This window comes from Coregonus clupeaformis, chromosome 21, assembly GCF_020615455.1.
Source record: "Coregonus clupeaformis isolate EN_2021a chromosome 21, ASM2061545v1, whole genome shotgun sequence".
Classification (NCBI taxonomy): Eukaryota; Metazoa; Chordata; class Actinopteri; order Salmoniformes; family Salmonidae; genus Coregonus; species Coregonus clupeaformis.
In genome coordinates, this window is record NC_059212.1 from 28,740,602 (window position 1) to 28,762,883 (window position 22,282).

A 22,282-nucleotide genomic window follows, 5' to 3' on the forward strand; every position below is an offset into this window, starting at 1 on the left:
TTTTGTACCTGTTTCCTCCAGCATCTTCACAAGGTCCTTTGCTGTTCTGGGATTGATTTGCACTTTTCGCACCAAAGTACGTTCATCTCTAGGAGATAGAACGCATCTCCTTCCTGAGCGGTATGACGGCTGCGTGGTCCCATGGTGTTTATACTTGCGTACTATTGTTTGTACAGATGAACGTGGTACCTTCAGGCATTTGGAAATTGCTCCCAAGGATGAACCAGACTTGTGGAGGTCTACAATTATTTTTCTGAGGTCTTGGCTGATTTACATTTACATTTTTTTACATTTTAGTCATTTAGCAGACGCTCTTATCCAGAGCGACTTACAGTTAGTGAATGCATACATGTTTTTTTTTCATACTGGCCCCCCGTGGGAAACGAACCCACATCCCTGCCGGCCAAACCCTTCTTTTGATTTTCCCATGATGTCAAGCAAAGAGGCACTGAGTTTGAAGGTAGGCCTTGAAATACATCCACAGGTACACCTCCAATTGACTCAAATGATGTCAATTAGCCTATCAGAAGCTTCTAAAGCCATGACATCATTTTCTGGAATTTTCCAAGCTGTTTAAAAGGCACAGTCAACTAAGTGTATGTAAACTTCTGACCCACTGGAATTGTGATACAGTGAATTATAAGTGAAATAATCTGTCTGTAAACAATTGTTGGAAAGATTACTTGTGTCATGCACAAAGTAGATGTCCTAACCGACTTGCCAAAACTATAGTTTGTTAACAAGAAATGTGTAAACTTATGTAAACTTCCGACTTCAACTGCATGGAATCAAGTAGTAACCAAAAAAGTGTTAAACAAATCAAAATATATTTGAGATTCTTCAAAGTAGCAACCCTTTGCCTTGATGACAGCTTTGCACACTCTTGGCATTCTCTCAACCAGCTTCATGAGGTAGTCACCTGGAATGCATTTCACTTAACAGGTGTGCCTTGTTAAAAGTTAATTTGTGGAATTTCTTTCCTTCTTAATGCGTTTGAGCCAATCAGTTGTGTTGTGACAAGGTAGGGTTGGTATACAGAAGATAGCCCTATTTGGTAAAAGACCAAGTCCATATTATGGCAAGAACAGCTCAAATAAGCAAAGAGGAACTACAGTCCATCATTACTTTAAGACATGAAGGTCAGTCAATCTGCACAATTTCAATAACTTTGAAAGTTTCTTCAAGTGCAAGTGCAAAAACCATCAAGCACTATGATGAAACAGGACAATGACCCAACACACCTCCAGGCTGTGTAAGGGCTATTTGACCAAGAAGGAGAGTGATGGAGAGCTGCATCAGATAACCTGGCCTCCACAATCCCCCGACCTCAACCCAATTGAGATGGTTTGGGATGAGTTGGACCGCAGATTGAAGGAAAAGCAGCCAACAAGTGCTCAGCATATGTGGGAACTCCTTCAAGACTGTTGGTAAAGCATTCCAGGTGAAGCTGGTTGAGAGAATGCCAAGAGTGTGCAAAGCTGTCATCAAGGCAAAGGGTGCCTACTTTGAAGAATTTGTTTTAACACTTTTTTGGTTACTACATGATTCCATATGTGTTATTTCATAGTTTTGATGTCTTCAATATTATTCTACAATATAGAAAAAATAATGGAAAACCCTTCAATGAGTAAGTGTCCAAACTTTTGACTGGTACTGTACATGATACAATTCTAAGAGATAAACAATCAGTCAGGTTCGAATGCTACATTGATGGAGCCATTGACGGAGCAATTTACATCTCCCAGTCCCTGGGCGTCACTCCTCCTCCGGTGGCCCTTGGACAGCACACGGTGCAGCAGGCTGGGGGAGCTGTGGGCTGAGCCTGACTTTGAGGAGGCCTTGTGTCCCAAAGCCCGTAAGAGGCTCTCTTTCTCATGCCTGGGGAGCTTTGGAGTACTACGACTGCTGCATACATAAAGAGGGAAACAAACACAGAGGGCTTCTTGTTGATTCTCTGACCCAATTTATAGAAGTCCTATGGGAGGGGAAAACTGCATAAGGTGGGAACAACTAAAAATATTCTAGTTTTTTATTTAAAACTGTTAAACAAATTACTATACTGAGGACAACTACAATCAACTGATGTCAATTGCCTCTGTGGTTTTGTTGGGTGGGGAGGAGGTGGGATTGGATCACAGATGTTCTTACCTTGTGCAGCCACAGGGGGCATCAGGAGCTGCATCCTTGGATGAACTCCGTAACGAGCTTGGATTGGCATTCACTGGCTCATGATCATCACTCTGTAAACACAAACCAAACTCACTTGCCAAAATTAGACCTCCTGGTCAACATCCATGAATACATCATCAAGTTTTTGTCCAACAATTAGTTGGGAGGGTTTATTTCTGTTGAGTTCATTGCCAGGAAGCTATATTATATATCTACACGGTAAGTTCTACACTGTGAAAACATGCTTGAAATCTATTTTTAGTGCAATATCTGGATGAGGAACCTTAAAATGAAAAGTTGTTAGCATACAAAAATAGAAAAAAACTTTCTACATTCCTATTTTTTATTTTTTTTTATCTTGCTTTTCAGCAGGCAGGGGAAAACCTTACCTGGTTCAGTCTGGTCACACATGCGGTTGGGAAGTACCCCTCTGCCCCGTTCTGTAGACGCCCGAACCACCACGACGGCTCATCTCTGAAGAGAACTTGGATGACGTCACCCTGACATAGTTGAAGCTCATCTGGCCAATGAGGCCTGTAGTTGACTGCTGCTACCACCTGAAGGAGAAGAAGTAAGTTACCACTGTAAGTCAATAAGAGACAAAGGACAATGTACAACTCAAGGAAAAGTTGATCTATGTTTGGTTCCAACTTCCAGAACCTCTTTCATTTGTTTACGCAAGACGATAAGAACTGAGCATGCTCTCTCCCTTTACCTGAGACAACTGAAGTTAAACTCTGTGCACTCAGAATATTAAATCATGCTATATAGCCTATTCTTGAGATTTAATTAATGAATTAATATATTTAATTCATGAATTGTCTATCTTGCTGAACCAACAGGTCACAGAGGCCAAACCCAGCCGCTGCTCTTTCATTCAAAATGTCCCCACAGAAGACCAGATAAGAGGATTATCTTGTCTTAAATTACAAGTACTGTATGTCCTTCTTACACTGACATCAGTGACATGTAACTTTTGCCAGGAGAGAGACTTGGACACTACCGTGGACAGTGTATTTGTTGCTCTATGTAAACAGTAGTTACCGTACAGTTTATGAGCACAGAAGTTAGATAATAATGAGTTACTGAACACTAGCCAAAGAGAGGGATAAGAGTCTATCTCGGTCTCCTGTTCCTCATGTCTGTCAACAGTCCAAGGCTGTCTGGAGTTGATCTCCTTTAAATAACCTGTAGAGAGCTATATATAGATGGTCCTTAGCTGTGATGTGGAAAACAGAGAGGGGGTCAAGGCCTGCCTGGAGGAGTAGGCTAAACCACACAATACGGGGCAACACTGCTTCCCTCAAGTCATTCCCTTATGTCACTTTCTGCTGAGACAGCCCACCCTTACCTGTTTTTTCAACCAATCACATCTGACTAATCTTGCAAAATTATAAGTACACCTTGTAGCTCTACTATATACTGTATAGTTTTCACTGTGTTCATCTTATCATGCATTCATTTTGTTGCTCCATTCCTCTAGTCTAAATGACAACACATCTTGATCCTCTGCAGAACATCACCCTGACACTGGATCGTTCACATCTGTGATGTTCTGGTTGTGACTTACTATACATGTAGCTCTATCAATAATGAGAAATCATTAACATACCTTCACTGCTTCCCTAGGCCTGTATCTTGTTCTTGCTCTACAAGCTGATAAAAAAGGGTTGAAATTTAGATATGAAGTCATAAAGAGCTGTTAGGCAAGATGACAGCAAAACTATGATAGGCTCCCGAAAACCAGTTAATGAAAATAACCTGAAAAGGCAAATAAATTAATCTCTATGCACAATAATAACCTCAATAAAGACCAAGACAGTATGACAACATGAGACTAGCCCATAATAGAACTGGGTCCGTAATGGATCAAGAGTCTCAGAGTACTCTAGGATAAGTTACTTCCTGTTCATGCATTCTTATTCATTGTGATTCAAGGCAAAACTGATCCTAAATTAGCACTCCTACACTGAGAAACTTCATACCTACAGCCCCAGAGAGGATTGCAGGTGGTACTCACCTTGTGGGGGGAAGACAGTGGTGAACACCTCAAAGTGCCCATCACTCTGCATGTATATCTTCTGCATCCTCTCCTGCTGTGTCTGAGACACTGTCTGGCAGCCCCACACTATAGCTCTCCGCTTTAAATAACACCAGTGTCACTAATCCCACTGCACAGAAACACAGTAACACATACCCTTGCCCTCCATCACACACACACGCAAGTCGCATACAACAGTGTTTCTTCGAACTCGCTGACACCTTTTAATCTATTTTCATCTGCAATCTGTTATTTTTATTCAAACGAATACGATGACGCAAAACAAAACTGAGCTCAACAAAAAGTATGATTGATCCACCATTAACATTTTAAATCGTTGCCATGTAAAAACACAAGTATAATGTACTGCAGATTTTTTCTGTATACTCATTCATTTGTAGCCCACATAATAAAATGTGGTTTTAATTAAAGTTTACAGTATTTAAATTACTATTAATTAATTGCAATACTTAATCTATTGAAATTCTTATTTTCTTATTCAGAAAAATTAAATGTGATATATGCATATATGAACAGGAGTGAAAAAATAAACATTGCCAAGACATGCTGTGAGAGGCGGCAAAGAAAACAGAAACTAAAATGATTTAGTGATTTTAAGGGATCAGAGTCATGTACGTTTAGAAAATATCAATTATTCTTCCTATACTTGTAACCTAAAATGTATTTATTTTGACATCCAGTTATATCCTGCTTTACATCAGGACCTAACAGTAATGAGGATGGAGCGTAAATCTATTGCCATGTCAATATACAGTATCTATAATTAATAATGGCACCCTATTCCCTATATAGTGCACCAGTTTTGACCAAAAGTGAATAGGGTGCCATTTGGGATGCAATGATATTCTGTATCATATTGATACCTTAACTTGGCTCTCTTTCTCTCAATGGACTTTAACATCTCTCCTAGTGTGCTCTCCTGGGTTAACCCACTTAAAAGCAGCCAGATCAGAGATTTTCTAAGCATTAGGGCACACTTTACATAACAGTTAACCTGAGTAATCTGGAAACTAGATTAAAAATAGTACACTTTAAGAATGACGCAACACTGCCAAAACAATATAGTCCAGTCCAGACCAGTACAATCTATTCTCAAATGAATGGGTGGGGAACATGACAGCAACTGTGTACTATATTGTAGTAAATACGAATCAAAACTCACATTTGAAATAGGGGTAATATACTGTATAATCAAATAAGGAACCTTATCATTTAATTGTATCTATCAATAAAATAAGGATGGGATGGCAAACCAGTGGGAGGCTACGTCTCAAATGGCACCCTATTCCCTATATAGTGCACAACGTTTGACCAGAGCCCTATGGGTACTGGTCAAAAGTAGTGTGCTGAATAGGGTGCCATTTGAGAACCAGTGAGAGATAAGCACAGAATCCTTTGGGCTCTCATCATCTCACACAGGTACAGTAGGAGAGTGGGTGATGACAAACAAGAGAGCCAGTCTTAGTACAGCTTCAGGGAGGCCTCAAACAAATGACTCAAATCTTCCTCTGTGTGTTCCCTAGGAGACAGCTTTGTCACCCTTTCCTGCAAGAGACCATAGTGACACGATCAGGGGCAGACACAGGAAATTCCATTCAGAAAAAGAGACAAAGTACATGTAATGCATTATGAATAAGAAAGTAACACTAGCACACTCAACTCTCCTTGCTTGTGGGTTTATTACCAACATTTGGGCTCAATAGCCTTCATCAGGGCGTGAAAGAATGTGTTTTGCACAGCTAATGTGAACCATTTCTAATGTGTAGTTACCTGAGGTATTGTTCCTCTCACTAGGTCAGGTATGTCATCCTTGGTGTAGCCGACAGCACTCAGACCGTCCTCTACCTTCAGGTCATAGAGGAACTGTCTCAGGGTGTCGGCCAGGAGGAGCCCAGCGTCCGCCCTCTTGGTGTTAATCACGTCAGCCCCTGAGGAGAGACATGGAGGGGTGTGAGCTTGACATCACAAAATCAGTAAGGAAACAATAGTGCCATGCGTGCATGACACTTCTTACTACACCTATTATGCACTATATTTGACCAGTGCACTGTATATGGAATAGAGTACCCTTTGAGACAAAGTAAAAGGACATTTTTGTTAGTATTTAGTGACAACACTGTTGGGGGTGTTGTTGAGATGAGTTGCAGTTACCAAGTATCTCTGCTGCCTCCAGGTGGCGCTCTGGACACATACTGGCAGTGAAGGCAAAAACAGCAGGAGAGGTCAGAACCACGGATAGACCATGAGGCTATAGGACAGAAGAGCAACACATGGGAACTATTAATGCTTGATAGTTAAACTGTGAATGGAGATACATATTTCTGAAACAATATATTTGTTATATACAGGTAACTACCAAAATAAAGGAAACACTTGAGTAAATGAGGGATACTAAGTATACTGAACAAAAATATAAACAACAACTATTTTACTGAGTTACAGTTCATATAAGGAAATCAGTCCAATCAAATAAATTAATTAGGCCCTAATCTATGGATTTCACTTGACTGGGCAGGGGCGCAGCCATGGGTGGGCCTGGGAGGGCATAGGCCCACCCACTTGGGAGACTGGCCCACCCACTGGGGAGTAAGGCCCAGCCAATCAGAATGGGTTTCTCCCCACAAAAGGGCTTTATTACAGACAGAAATACTCCTCAGTTTCATCAGATGTCCGGGTGGGTGGTCTCATACGATCCCGCAGGTTAAGAAGCCAGATGTGGAGGTCCTGGGCTGGCGTGGTTACACGTGGTCTGCGATTGTGAGGCCGGTTGGACGTACTTCCAAATTCTCTAAAACGATGTTGGGAGGCGGCTTATGGTAGAGAAATGAACATGTAATTCTCTGGCAACAGCTCTAGTGGACATTCCTGCAGTCAGCATGCCAATTGCACGCTCCCTCAAAACTTGAGACATCTGTGGCATTGTGTTGTGTGACAAAACTGTACATTTTAGAGTAGCCTTTTATTGTCCCCAGCACAAGGTGCACCTGTGTAATGATCATGCTGTTTAATCATCTTGATATGCCACACCTGTCAGGTGGATGGATTATCTTGGCAAAAGAGAAATGCTCACTGACAGGAATGTAAACAAATTTGTGCACAAAACTTGAGAGAAATAAACTTTTTGTGCGTATGGAAGATTTCTGGGATCTTTTATTTCAGCTCATGAAACATGGGACCAACACTTAACATGTTGCGTAAAATGTTTTGATCAGTATATATTGAAAGCAGGTGCTTCCACACAGGTTTGGTTCCTGAGTTAATTAAACTATTAACATGCCATCATGCTTAGAGTCATGCATACAAATGCCCAGTTGCCCATTATTTTTGGCTCCCATGGCTAGAAGAAGAGGTCTCAGTGACTTTGAAAGAGGGGTTTCAAAGGAGCATAGGGGGTTTAAAGGTTGTGCGTGTCTCAGTCATCAGATCTCAACCCAATTGAACATTTATGGGAGATTCTGGAGAGGCGCCCGAGACAGCGTTTTTTCACCACCATCAACAAGATACCAAATTATGGAATTTCTCATGGAAGAATGGTGTCGCATCCCTCCAATAGTTCCAGACACTTGTAGAATCTATGCCAAGGCGGCCTAACGCCCTATTAAGACATTTAATGTTGGTGTTTCCGTTATGTTGGTGTTTCCTTTATTTTGGCAGTTACCTGTATATAAACACGGAGTATACAAAACATTAGGAACACCTTTCTAATATTGAGTTGCACCCTCCCCCCCTTTTGCCCTCAGAACAGCCTCAATTCGTCGGGGCATGGACTCTGCAAGGTGTCAAAAGCGTTCAACAGGGATGCTGGCCCATGTTGACTCCAATGCTTCCCACAATGCTTCCCAAGTTGGCTGGATGTCCTTTGGGTGGTGGACCATTCTTGATACACACCGGTGCACCTGGCACCTACTACCATACCCCATTCAAAGGCCCTTAAATATTTTGTCTGGCCCATTCACCATCTGAATGGCACACATACACAATCCATGTCTCAATTGTCTCAAGGTTTAAAAATCCTTCTTTAACCCCTTCATCTACACTGATTGAAGTGACATCAATAAGAGATCATAGCTTTCACCTGGATTCACCTGGTCAGTCTGTCATGGAAAGAGGAGGTGTTCTTAATGGTTTATATACTCCGTGTATATCACAAACATGGAGCAGAAAACCAATGAAAACACATTATATCAGTGTCAAAACTGTGGTCATAGATAACATAGATATTTGGAACTAAATATAAAGAATTTTCAATTATATAAAGTTCAAATTTAACAGAAATGTTTCAATAATAAGATTGCTTTTTATTGGTTCTAAAATGAAGAAAAGGACCAGAATAGCTTTACCACGACAGGGTGATCCACATTGTAGCCCTTAGCCATGTAAGTCTTCACATTTCCAGCAATAGGATAAGACATCCCGTGGCTAAAAAAATTAACAAAAAGGGTCTTATCAGTCACATTAATCATCAAATCACAGGACACACTGTAACTATTCATATAAGGAAGGGGATGCGTGCAGTTTCAATCATGATAAATGCATAATGAACCATATGTTTGCTTTACCATAAGTGGACCCCAGCATTTCCAAACCCGATCCCGGCAAACACACTGGCAAGATGCATGCTGGACCTGGCCTTTACATCCTCAGCATCGTTCACCGCCCTTAGAGGGAGAAAGTCAACTGTTAATGACCCCTTCTATCAGCACTAATAATAAGAAACCACTGATAATAATATTCACAATAGCCGGTAGTGATTGTTTGGGGATAAAACTGCGGAATAGCTAGTGGAAGCCTCATCAGGAAGGCGTTTACCGTTTCATGTACTTGGCCACTACATTCAGAGCATGTCTGGACCAGACATCACTAATGGGGTTACTGCCCTGGTAGGCCGGCCGGTTGATGGGGTTGGGAGGGCAGGGGCTGCGCATGTTGTAGGGAAGAGCCGTGTAGGACTCCAGGGCATGGCTGCATAGGGACACACAAAGAGAACAGATATAGAAAAGAGCTTAATCCAACTCCTATTCTTTTAATCAATCACTTCTATCTGGCACCACCTTGACGTTATAAGGGCAAAGGGAAATTTGAAGATGTGGAGAAAGCACCGAGTGGGCAAAAGGTCTTACAAAGGTATAAGTCAAAGGCCTCTGCAACATGTAGGTAGAGAGAAGCATGTTGATGAATGAGATCTTTGGCTTATAAGGTTGATAAAAGATGTGAATGTAGCCTTATATTGAATGTGATCAATTTATATATATATATACACACACAGTATATTTACATACCATAGCACATCAAAACCGCTGTTGGCAGCCACCCTCTCGGGCATATGCAGAGTGTGGAGAGGATCCACTATTCCAAGAGTCGGCTTAATGGCTCGGCTGGCGATGCCTGAACAGATTAACCAGGAGACAAGCAAGTCATACTGAGTCATTGAATGAAACATTGAAACATACAGTTTGCATTGAATGATCATTTGAATGTGAGGCCAGCAATGCAACTAAGGAGAGAGATAGCTGTGCACTGACAAAGTGTTTTTACCTGTTTTTGCTTTCAGTTTTTCGAAGTCGAAGATGGCAACACCTGTTGTCTCACTGCCAGTTCCTGCTGTTGTGGGAACTTAAGAGAAAAATAGGAGCCATGTGACTAACATGTACAAGTTTAGCCTATATTAGGAAAACTGCATATCTGCTCATCCATTTAATTGTTCTAAAAGTGTATGGCATATTAATTTCCTCCCAGAGAGGATTTGAGGTACAGTCTAACAAGATCCGGTATGCACAACCATCCACAAAAAAGTATTAAATCATCTGTAATAACCTCTATCTAATCTGTAATGGTCAAAGAAACATGCACTTATGTACAGTGTACATACAACAAATTCTAAATGGTCCAGTGTACCAGGGTCATTTAGTTCGTAAACCTATTACCTTCAATGTGTAATCGTGACTGGGGCTTGTCGTGTGATGAAAGACAGAGATACAACTCTTTCATAGTACCTGCGATCAGGGGCTTGAGAGCTCCAGTAATAGGCTTTCCCTTCCCTATAGGCGCGTTGACAAAGTCTAGGAAATCAGCCTCGGGATGGCAGGCATACAAGTTGGCAGCTTTACAGGTGTCAATCACTGAGCCTCCACCCACAGCAACGTAAATGTCAAACGTTTCTTTCTTCGCAAAAGCAATGGCCTCCTTGAAGCTGTATAGTAAAGAGTGAAAATGACTTTTGTATTCCGCTTCTAAAAACGTAGTGCTTCTGATAATCCATACATTTACTTCAAATAAGGAAAAACTATAATCAATATCAAATGTGATGATGAAAATTCCATTAGAAGTCATTGAGAAAAAGCATAGGGGGTGTGTCCCAAATGACACTCTAGTCCCTATATACGGTAGTGCATTACTTGTGACCAGAGCCCTATGGACCCTGCTCTGTTCAAAAGTAGTGCACTATATAGGGAATAGCTAGGGTGCCAATTGGAATGCACAAGGGTTACCTGGAGTCTGTTGGCTCCACCCGAACATTGTCATAAACTTTGTAGTTAACCCCGTTCTGAACCAGGGACTCCAACACGGCCTTGACAGGAGAGAGCTGAGACAGATTATTGTCTGTCATAAGACACACGTTACGGGCTCCCATGTTCTGAAGATCCTGCAATTTAAAAGAAAATCACAAAATAGGAGAGATAGTGTTATTCATATCTTAGACAAAATCTTATGTGATTAATGTTCAAAGTATCATATACATTTCCATTTTAGGCCTGTTCATGTCTCTTCCATTATTGGACCTTTTTTCTTGTGAACACAATAGAACACAAACCCTTACCATTTAGGAAGAACAATTATGTACACATAAGTGGTTTCATATCTTGTCATGAACAGAAAAATAGCAGAGACTTATTTACCATACCAATTTCCCGTGTGACACCCTCTCCATATCTAATGTTTGAGCTGGCCATCTGAAACCAAATAATAACATGAAAAATATGGTTAACGTTGGCCAACATCCTAAGGAAGAATACTGTTGACTACTTTTCATTAATCAAATAGAGAAATAGATATCTTAGATATTTTTCTGCAGTACTTACATTTTACATTTTAGTCATTTAGCAGACGCTCTTATCCAGAGCGACTTACTTTAGCCTAAAGACTACTTTTAAAGCTTTTTAAAAATGGGGTTTTATGCTGAGCCTCATGACAGTAATTGGATTATATGGTTGGTTTTAGTTTAATTAATAACTCATGTCTGCCTATTAGTATGGCTTATTTAAGCATTTTGCAAAGCTTCTGTGGGCCATGTCAAAGTCAGATGAGTGAAAATATGGTTACCTCAAATGCATAATCAGTTTTTCTTCCACAGTCATGTCCTGAAGCTAGAGCACAAACATTACAACTTTAAAACATGTTGTGACAGGGTAGGAACCACAGTTTTGGTCCATGTTTCTATGGACCCTAATTAGTGGTACACATGTACACATTTATAAAAACACCCCTTTCTATTCAAGTGAGAGTGTACTGTCCTCCTTGAGGTGTTTCTAACCAAAACAGATAGCCAAACTCCATTCAAGAACTGAACCAGAGTCAGGGACAGGCTTTCCATAAACCTCCGGTTTTAATAGATAAACCGGAGTAAAGAGCAATGCTTACGCAGGCATAACAAAAGGATGGCAGCAGATCATCATGAGTGCAACAGACTATTGAGGAATGTGTTTAATTGAATAAAACACTTCCTGTTTATTACACCACATAAGAAAACACCATCGAATAAGTGCAAGCTAGATGCAGCTAAATAAAATGGCCACTGGGTGCCGCCTGGCATCTGTAAAATGCCACTACGAACTTTTAACGTAAACTCAATGGTTACCAAACTTTCAGTCCTTTTTAGCTAAAAGGAGTAAGACCGCTGACACATGTCTCAGGTGGAAGGCATACAGTGAGGGAAAAAAGTATTTGATCCCCTGCTGATTTTGTACGTTTGCCCACTGACAAAGAAATGATCAGTCTATAATTTTAATGGTAGGTTTATTTGAACAGTGAGAGACAGAATAACAACCAAAAAATCCAGAAAAACACATGTCAAAAATGTTATAAATTGATTTGCATTTTAATGAGGGAAATAAGTATTTGACCCCCTCTCAATCAGAAAGATTTCTGGCTCCCAGGTGTCTTTTATACAGGTAACGAGCTGAGATTAGGAGCACACTCTTAAAGGGAGTGCTCTTAATCTCAGCTTGTTACCTGTATAAAAGACACCTGTCCACAAAAGCAATCAATCAGATTCCAAACTCTCCACCATGGCCAAGACCAAAGAGCTCTCCAAGGATGTCAGGGACAAGATTGTAGACCTACACAAGGCTGGAATGGGCTACAAGACCATCGCCAAGCAGCTTGGTGAGAAGGTGACAACAGTTGGTGCGATTATTCGCAAATGGAAGAAACACAAAATAACTGTTAATCTCCCTCGGCCTGGGGCTCCATGCAAGATCTCACCTCGTGGAGTTGCAATGATCATGAGAACGGTGAGGAATCAGCCCAGAACTACACGGGAGGATCTTGTCAATGATCTCAAGGCAGCAGGACCATAGTCACCAACAAAACAATTGGTAACACACTACGCTGTGAAGGACTGAAATCCTGCAGCACCTGCAAGGTCCTCCTGCTCAAGAAAGCACATATACATGCCCGTCTGAAGTTTGCCAATGAACATCTGAATGATTCAGAGGAGAACTGGGTGAAAGTGTTGTGGTCAGATGAGACCAAAATGGAGCTCTTTGGCATCGACTCAACTCGCTGTGTTTGGAGGAGAAAGAATGCTGCCTATGACCCCAAGAACACCATCCCCACCGTCAAACATGGAGGTGGAAACATTATGCTTTGGGGGTGTTTTTCTGCTAAGGGGACAGGACAACTTCACCGCATCAAAGGGATGATGGACGGGGCCATGTACCGTCAAATCTTGGGTGAGAACCTCCTTCCCTCAGCCAGGGCATTGAAAATGGGTCGTGGATGGGTATTCCAGCATGACAATGACCCAAAACACACGGCCAAGGCAACAAAGGAGTGGCTCAAGAAGAAGCACATTAAGGTCCTGGAGTGGCCTAGCCAGTCTCCAGACCTTAATCCCATAAAAAATCTGTGGAGGGAGCTGAAGGTTCGAAAGTTGCCAAACATCAGCCTCGAAACCTTAATGACTTGGAGAAGATCTGCAAAGAGGAGTGGGACAAAATCCCTCCTGAGATGTGTGCAAACCTGGTGGCCAACTACAAGAAACGTCTGACCTCTGTGATTGCCAACAAGGGTTTTGCCACCAAGTACTAAATCATGTTTTGCAGAGGGGTCAAATACTTATTTCCCTCATTAAAATGCAAATCAATTTATAACATTTTTGACATGCGTTTTTCTGGATTTTTTGGTTGTTATTCTGTCTCTCACTGTTCAAATAAACCTACCATTAAAATGATAGACTGATCATTTCTTTGTCAGTGGGCAAACGTACAAAATCAAATACCTTTTTCCCCTCACTGTAAGTGCCCAGTGCCACGGGCCTCCCGAGTGGCGCACTACAGACCCGGGTTCGATCCCAAGCTGTGTCACAACCCGGGAGTCCCATAGGGCGGCGCACAATTGGCCCAGCGTCGTCCGGGTTAGGGGAGGGTTTGGCCGGGGGGGCTTTACTTGGCTCATCACGCTCTAGCGATTCCTTGTGGCGGGCCGGGCGCCTGCAGGCTGACTTCGGTCATCAGTTGTACACCTTGTGTACTCTGACAGAAGGATTTTGGCACTTGGATCCAGCTCTGGGATGTGGGCTGCCAACGGCTTGAGGTGGGCTTGGTGAAGGGCTACCTTGGGTGTAGGTACTGTATGTTAGATCTGTTATTGAGAATGTTGTTGCACTCCATGAATGGAGGAAGGGCTTACCCCTCCGTTTACTGCTTCGATCTGAAAGCCATCAGCTTTTCTCCCTGCTGTTTCCAGGACTACCGCACAGGGCAATGGGCTATCCTGGATGCTGAAGAGAACAAAGAAGTCTGACTTTGCCAGTGACCGATTGCTCTGTTCGTCGAGTATGGCATACATCTTGACCGCGATTTCACACTGCCCCTGGGAGTATACTCTCACCAGACATATTTTGGAGCATGATCGCGCTGTTGGACCCTTGTCTCATACCTCAGTGCATTGGGAACTGACTGCTGGTGCAGTGGTCTGGTTTTTTTCCTCCTCCCGCCGTTTTCAGACGCAGGGATGGAGGCCGTTGAGGTCCAGGCGGAAGGACCTGGTTGCATAGCTGTGTTGTGGCTGTCGCTTCCACACTCATTACATTTCACTGCTATGGTACAGTCTTCTATATGTACTGAGCGGATGAAGTAGATTGTGGATGGGGCAGCTTTTACCTGGGCTGTCTTCTTTTGTTGTGGGGGTTTCTGCTGGAGTCAGCAGCTAGGTCCACATCTGCTTTATGTACAGATATGGAGGTTCTTGTGATTATGTTTCTAATGGCAGGACTCTCACTTCTCGCAGGGCCACTGCTACTGCTGGGGAGAGCGAAGCTCAGGTCCTTTCTGGTTCTTGCTTCATCGCAGATTAACTTTGTGAAGAAGGAGAATGAGGGAAAGCACTTGTTGTGTTCGTCTTTGATTTTTTATTGGAGGCCCTGTGGCAGTTTCTCCACAATAGAACTGATGCCACAAGCGGTGGTCCAGGTACAGTGGGGGAAAAAAGTATTTAGTCAGCCACCAATTGTGCAAGTTCTCCCACTTAAAAAGATGAGAGAGGCCTGTAATTTTCATCATAGGTACACGTCAACTATGACAGTCAAAATGAGGAAAAAAAATCCAGAAAATCACATTGTAGGATTTTTAATGAATTTATTTGCAAATTATGGTGGAAAATAAGTATTTGGTCAATAACAAAAGTTTCTCAATACTTTGTTATATACCCTTTGTTGGCAATGACACAGGTCAAACGTTTTCTGTAAGTCTTCACAAGGTTTTCACACACTGTTGTTGGTATTTTGGCCCATTCCTCCATGCAGATCTCGTCTAGAGCAGGGATGTTCTGGGGCTGTCGCTGGGCAACACAGACTTTCAACTCCCTCCAAAGATTTTCTATGGGGTTGAGATCTGGAGACTGGCTAGGCCATTCCAGGACCTTGAAATGCTTCTTACGAAGCCACTCCTTCGTTGCCTGGGCGGTGTGTTTGGGATCATTGTCATGCTGAAAGACCCAGCCACGTTTCATCTTCAATGTCCTTGCTGATGGAAGGAGGTTTTCACTCAAAATCTCACGATACATGGCCTCATTCATTCTTTCCTTTACATGGATCAGTCGTCCTGGTCCCTTTGCAGAAAAACAGCCCCAAAGCATGATGTTTCCACCCCCATGCTTCACAGTAGGTATGGTGTTCTTTGGATGCAACTCAGCATTCTTTGTCCTCCAAAGACTACGAGTTGAGTTTTTACCAAAAAGTTATATTTTGGTTTCATCTGACCATATGACATTCTCCCAATCCTCTTCTGGATCATCCAAATGCACTCTAGCAAACTTCAGACGGGCCTGGACATGTACTGGCTTAAGCAGGGGGACACGTCTGGCACTGCAGGATTTGAGTCCCTGGCGGCGTAGTGTGTTTCTGATGGTAGGCTTTGTTACTTTGGTCCCAGCTCTCTGCAGGTCATTCACTAGGTCCCCCCCGTGTGGTTCTGGGATTTTTGCTCACCGTTCTTGTGATCATTTTGACCCCACGGGGTGAGATCTTGCGTGGAGCCCCAGATCGAGGGAGATTATCAGTGGTCTTGTATGTCTTCCATTTTCTAATAATTGCTCCCACAGTTGATTTCTTCAAACCAAGCTGCTTACCTATTGCAGATTCAGTCTTCCCAGCCTGGTGCAGGTCTACAATTTTGTTTCTGGTGTCCTTTGACAGCTCTTTGGTCTTGGCCATAGTGGAGTTTGGAGTGTGACTGTTTGAGGTAGTGGACAGGTGTCTTTTATACTGATAACAAGTTCAAACAGGTGCCATTAATACAGGTAATGAGTGGAGGCCAGAGGAGCCTCTTAAAGAATAAGTTACAGGTCTGTGAGAGCCAGAAATCCTGCTTGTTTGTAGGTGACCAAATACTTATTTTCCAACATAATTAGCAAATTAATTAATTAAAAATCCTACAGTGTGATTTTCTGGATTTTTTTTTCCTCAATTTGTCTGTCATAGTTCACGTGTACCTATGATGAAAATTACAGGCCTCTCTCATCTTTTTAAGTGGGAGAACTTGCACAATTGGTGGCTGACTAAATACTTTTTTTCCCCACTGTAAATTAGGCCAGGTAAGTGTCCATCTTCATTTGCAGACTGACCTTCCATCAGGAGATCTCTGAGCTCGCTTAGCTTGAGATAATCTCTGCTGGAGATTCTGGAGAAGCGGTATAACCTCTTTCGATGATTTTGGGTGTAGAGTAACACTGTTTTAGTCTGTCCAATGCTGCGCTTGGGTCGTTGATGTGCACTGAGCTCACCCTCTTTGCGTGTTCCGAGGACTCCTTGCCCAGTCACTTTGTTAGCAGATACAGCTCCTTACTAGAAGTGAGGTCCAGGCCCTTGATAGCGTTGTTGAATGATGACTGCCATGCCCTGAACCTCTTCGACTGGTTGTCGAATTGTGTGAGTCCTGTGTTCACTAGCTCACAACATGCTAGGTACTTAGCAAAGTCTATCATGTTGGCCTCGGACTGGTTCCGCACAGCTGTGTAGTGTTGCAGGGTGTAGGGCTGAGGTAGGGGGTACTATGACTGGCTTTGTTCTCTTTAAGTGTGTGGGGCTTTTGTAGCGGGGGCTCCCCACTGGGCAAAAACTGGATGAATCAACGTTGTTTCCACGTCATTTCAACAACAAAAATGTGATGACTTTGAATCAACGTGGAAAACTGATGGGATTTGCAAAAAGTCATCAACATAAGGGAATTTAGTCTTTATTCACCCAACTTTTAACCTTAATCCAATGAAATTGTAAAATGTTTTGTTGATTTCACATTAGTTGACAACTCAACTAAATTTCAATCAAAACTAGACGTTGAACTGATGTCTGTGCCCAGTGGGTCCTGTCTTGTTGGGGAGTGATGAATGAGGCTTGAAGCATGCTGCATATTTCCCAGTTTGCTTCAAGTTGTGCTGCTCTTCAGTGAAACTGAATAGGTTGCCGTAGCCTGAAGTCTGACATGTGACTAGGGTGTCATCAAGATGAGGTGGTCGCCGTATGCTGGTACAAGTCCCGGCGAGGAAGGATGTCTGGTATGTAGCTTAGCTTGCTTAATGATGTATTCACCTTTGCGTTCAGCAATGTCATTTTGTGTTAGAGGATGTCTAAATAAATAAATAAAAAATAGATATATATATTTTTGTGGAACACCTCATCCTCTAGTTCTACTGCTGCCTCCCAGATCTCAGCCTGAACCAGTGCTGCGGCTGCCTGTCTATGAAGATGTAATGTGTCTCAGCCTCTCGCCAGCGAATGATGCACGGCGTGTGCTTCCTCTGCCCTGGCGCAGGCTCTAGTTGCTGCAGCGGCTTGAAGATCCTGTTCTGGAACTGACCTGGGATGCTACGTCATCTTGTCCTTGTTGAATGTCCATGTTACAGCTGCACTGTACTGATGTCTACCGCCGAAAAAGTCGTGCCGATGGTCACTGTTTTTTCACTGTACTGTCCTCCTTGAGGTGTTTCGAAACCAAAATTAGACAGACAGCCAAACTCCAAATAAAGAACTGAATCAGTTAAGGATAGCCTTTCCATAAAACTCTTGTTTTAATAGATAAAACGGAGTGAAAAACCAATGCTTATGCAGGCATAACAAAAGGATGGCAGCAGATCATCATGAATGCATCAGAATGTATTGAGAAATGTGCTTGATTGAATAAAACATTTGCGGCCCTACTTGCGAACATTGCTGTAAAAGATGCGCAGGCTAAAAGGTGTTTGCTGTTGAATTGCTACATTTAAATACGAGTTTATTATTTTTCATTGTACACTGAACGAAAATATAAATGCAACATGTAAAGTGTTGGTCCCATGTTTCAAGAGCAGAAATAAAAGATCCCAGAAATGTTGATGTCTCAAGTTTTGAGGGAGCGTGCAATTGGCATGCTGACTGCAGGAATGTGCACCAGAGCTGTTGCCAGAAAATGTAATGTTCATTTGTCTACCATAAGCCGCCTCCGTCGTTTTAGAGATTTGGCAGTAGGTCCAACCGGCCTGACAACCGCAGACCACATGTATGGCGTCGTGTGTGCGAGCAGTTTGCTGATGTCAACGTTGTGAACAGAGTGCCCCATGGTGGCGTTGGGGTTATGGTATGGGCAGGCATAAGCGACGGACAACGAACACAATTGCATTTTATCTATGGCAATTTGGATGCACAGAGATACCGTGATAAGATCCTGAGGCCCATTGTCGTGCCATTCATCCGCCGCCATCACCTCATGTTTCAGCATGATAATGCATAGCCCCATGTTGCAAGGATCTGTACCCAATTCCTGGAAGCTGAACATGTCCCAGTTCTTCCATGGCCTGCATACTCACCAGACATGTCACCCATTGAGCATGGATGGACGTGTACGACAGCGTGTTCCAGTTCCAGACAATATCCAGCAACTTCACACAGCCATTGAAGAGGAGTGGGACAACATTCCACAGGCCACAATCAATAGCCTGATCAACTCTATGCAAAGGAGATGTGTCATGCTGCATGAGGCAAATAGTGGTCACACCAGATACTGATTAGTTTTCTGATCCACACCCCTACTTTTTTTTTTTTAAAGGTATTTGTGACCAACAGATTCAAATCTGTATTCCCAATCATGTGAAATCCATAGATTAGGGCCTAATTTATTTATTTAAATTGACTGATTTCCTTATATAACTTAGTAAAATCTTTGAAATTGTTGCGTTTATATTTTTGTTCAGTATATGTACACTACCGTTCAAAAGTTTGGGGTCACTTAGAAATGTTCTTGTTTTCAAAAGAAAAGCTATGTTTTTGTCCATTAAAATAACATCAAATTGATCAGAAATACAGTGTAGACATTGTTAATGTTGTAAATGGCTATTGTAGCTGGAAACTGCTGATTTTTAATGGAATATCTACATAGGCATACAGAGGCCCATTATCAGCAACCATCAGTCCTGTGTTCCAATGGCACGTTGTGTTTGCTAATCCAAGTTTATCATTTGAAAAGGCTAAATGATCATTAGAAAACCCTTTTGCAATTATGTTAGCACAGCTGAAAACTGTAGTGCTGATTAAAGAAGCAATAAAACTTATTGAGACTAGTTGAGTATCTGGAGCATCAGCAATTGTGGGTTCGATTACAGAATCAAAATGGCCAGAAACAAATAACTTTCTTCTGAAACTCGTCAGTCTATTCTTGTGCTGAGAAATGAAGGCTATTCCATGCGAGAAGTTGCCAAGAAACTGAAGATCTCGTACAACGCTGTGTACTACTCCCTTCACAGAACAGCGCAAACTGGCTCTAACCAGAATAGAAAGAAGAGTGGGAGACCCCGGTGCACAACTTAGCAAGAGGACAAATACATTTCGAAAACAAGGACATTTCTAAGTGACCCCAAACTTTTGAACGGTAGTGTACATTGAAGTATGATTCCCAGTTGTCACTATGACAATGAACACACCCTGAAAGCACTGAATGGTCTGTGTTACCACCTTATTAATAGGCCTACAGCGTGATGTAGGATGCGTCTAGGCCTACTGTAGAACGACAAACTTTCCTCTGGTGTGGATCCTCGACAACATGTTTTCGAGTCCGGACTCGCGATAAACGTATTTAAAATAACTAACACTTACTACAATACTGCCATCTGTAGAATGATAATGAGAGTGCTTGACTTTGTTATGGTCGCTCTTATGGAAAAGTGTTTGTTCATGTCCATCTATGTGAACATTTATAATTGGCTATGCGGAATTTTGTTCCAGGAAATAATCACTGTCATCTGGTGAGGTTAGCATAGGGCTAACGTGTGCTACGTTATCTGACGGGACCAGGTACAATGTAGCGTTCTTTCACGTGCAAGTATATGAACGATTTAATTGGCTGATGCGTATTTTGACACGGAGAAACTGTTTTATAATGTTCGCAATTATGGGCCCTGTTACCTGTTTATTACGCCACATAAGAAAGTACCATAGAATAAGTGCAAGCTAGATGCAGCTCAATAAAACAGTCCCGGGTGGCGCTAAATCACAAGGTGCATATTAAACTTGAATGAGAGGCAGAATAGAGCCTTTGCACATGAACCTGTGTTAGGTGTTACAATTAACAAATTAACAATAAAGCTGTGTGTTATAATAAATAGGTTATTTGATCCAACTACTACCTTGATGGAATGTATGAGAATGGGCAGGGCATCTGCACCTGTAAATGGGGGGGAAAACAGCATTTTCATAAGCAGTGTAATCAATTGACGCAAACCTGCGAGTGCAACGAGGTTGGGTTGACGTCGATGTTTGCGCTGTCATCTGGCTACTGCATAACAAGTTAGGTAGGGGCCTAGCTAAATTAGATAACTACCTTATGTAACCACTACCTCAAGTGCATTTAACAATCTTGTATTTGTGCATTTTTGCGATTAGGAATCAACTTACGCTGCTTTTTCAAGTTGCCTGAGCAAATGCACAATCCTGTCGCGTCCTGCCATGTTGTCCAATAGTTGTACTTCTTCCTTCGTCTTTTAGGTTGAGTTCAACACGAGGGGGTCGAAGTCTGGAGTTTGAACTGATACATGAGCGCCCCTTACTGCACCGAATGTGAAAATATATAGGACAGGGGTCAGACCTTTATTTTTGTCAAAAAAAATTAAAAACTTTATTAAACTATGAGGTTACCCAAGGCTCTACCACTCACGTCATGATGAGGAAAACACAATTTCCATTTACTGTAACAGGCAGTAGATTTCAGTTAACAAAGATGGCCTAGTCCTACTATTGAAAATATAATTTAGGGCAGCCAAAATATTAATGTTCAATATCAAGTTCAACTCATAGGAAAAGGAGGGTGACTATCAGCTGAAATCACAACCTATCTCCTGGGGGATTTAGATTGATTCACTGCACATCATAGGCCTAAGCTATAACATGCCTGGATGAATACCAATCAATAATAACATCTCTGCCCTTTACTGCTAGTGATTGACAGTCAGGCATGTGATTATGTAGCCTACATCAAGTGCTGTGAGGAAGAGCACTTTAGACAGTTGGCCTCAAGCAACAAGCAACACGCAGCCTAACTGACTGTCAACCCCAAAGTTGCCTTACTGCATAGGCTGCCACTGTTGTGGTTGTCACTAGAGAGTGAAAATGCCCAGAAAAAAACCTGAAGCCCACCATAGATGTGGGTCATCATTAAATCTCTCACTTTTCATTCATATCTACTTTCTATTAATGTATTTACAGTTTAGTCATTTAGCAGATGCTCTTATCCAAAGCGACTTACAGTTTTTTAGTGAGTGCATACATTTTCATACTGGCCCCCCGTGGGAATCGAACCCACAACCCTGGCATTGCAAACGCCATGCTCTACCAACTGAGCTACACGGGACTACTTCCAGTGTCCCCATCATTAAAATAGAAAGATGTTTTATTAAATTATATTTCTATGGTACTAATTCTAATTATGTGGTCCCCTTAACCCTGTGACTGTAATCTTCCACATATACTGTACAACCTGCAAGGTACTAGCCAGCCCAGAGCCATTATTAATGGTTATACACAGTGCTGATACCAGACAATCTAAAGGAAGAGACTGATAAGGAATAAGGTATGTTGGCTACTGTAACTGAATGTTTGATAAGTGGAAAGTCACTCAGTTCATATGGATAAATTGCTTGAAGCAGACTTAGGTTTACATCCTGTAAAGGCACCTCTATTCTCCATACCTCCGACACTGATCGTTTCATTCAGCTGGATGGGTTTCTTCCACCAAGTGACTCACAGTGATTTAGTACCTGTACTGTGTTCACTCGCACCGCTACACTACATGTTAGCTCTTAACCAGGGCA

General features: G+C 42.1%; 2 protein-coding genes across 2 annotated transcripts; both read right to left on the bottom strand.

Annotated features, from left to right (window-relative positions):
• Positions 1-1,631: 1,631 nt before the first annotated feature.
• si:dkey-97a13.12 (jouberin) lies at positions 1,632-4,380 on the bottom strand. The gene is made up of 4 exons (XM_041841997.1): positions 3,782-4,380; positions 2,559-2,726; positions 2,149-2,240; positions 1,632-1,905 (listed from the first exon to the last, which is right to left on the bottom strand). Exons 1-4 carry the CDS (start codon positions 3,860-3,862, stop codon positions 1,686-1,688), a joined length of 561 nt encoding a protein of 186 aa, XP_041697931.1. The 5' UTR covers positions 3,863-4,380; the 3' UTR covers positions 1,632-1,685.
• Positions 4,381-4,809: 429 nt separating this feature from the next.
• On the bottom strand, positions 4,810-20,994 carry adhfe1 (alcohol dehydrogenase iron containing 1). Its single transcript, XM_041841995.2, has 14 exons — positions 20,871-20,994; positions 20,603-20,640; positions 11,552-11,595; positions 11,128-11,181; positions 10,720-10,874; positions 10,225-10,421; positions 9,767-9,844; positions 9,511-9,616; positions 9,041-9,193; positions 8,791-8,889; positions 8,572-8,650; positions 6,383-6,479; positions 6,002-6,159; positions 4,810-5,776 (listed from the first exon to the last, which is right to left on the bottom strand). Exons 1-14 carry the CDS (start codon positions 20,921-20,923, stop codon positions 5,693-5,695), a joined length of 1,395 nt encoding a protein of 464 aa, XP_041697929.1. The 5' UTR covers positions 20,924-20,994; the 3' UTR covers positions 4,810-5,692.
• Between the last annotated feature and the right edge of the window lie 1,288 nt (positions 20,995-22,282).

What these genes read in the sequence shown, in the direction of transcription:
- si:dkey-97a13.12 (XM_041841997.1), bottom strand. Translation starts at nt 3,862, where the DNA reads ATGACTTCATATCTAAATTTCAACCCTTTTTTATCAGCTTGTAGAGCA. An exon ending in GTGTGACCAGACTGAACCAG is followed by an intron (nt 2,241 to 2,558) that starts GTAAGGTTTTCC and finishes TTGTGTTTACAG; the next exon opens with AGTGATGATCATGAGCCAGT. An exon ending in GCCCCCTGTGGCTGCACAAG is followed by an intron (nt 1,906 to 2,148) that starts GTAAGAACATCT and finishes TTATGTATGCAG; the next exon opens with CAGTCGTAGTACTCCAAAGC.
- adhfe1 (XM_041841995.2), bottom strand. Translation starts at nt 20,923, where the DNA reads ATGGCAGGACGCGACAGGATTGTGCATTTGCTCAGGCAACTTGAAAAA. An exon ending in AATGCTGGGGTCCACTTATG is followed by an intron (nt 8,651 to 8,790) that starts GTAAAGCAAACA and finishes TAATTTTTTTAG; the next exon opens with CCACGGGATGTCTTATCCTA. An exon ending in GGAGGCAGCAGAGATACTTG is followed by an intron (nt 6,160 to 6,382) that starts GTAACTGCAACT and finishes GTCTCTCCTCAG; the next exon opens with GGGCTGACGTGATTAACACC.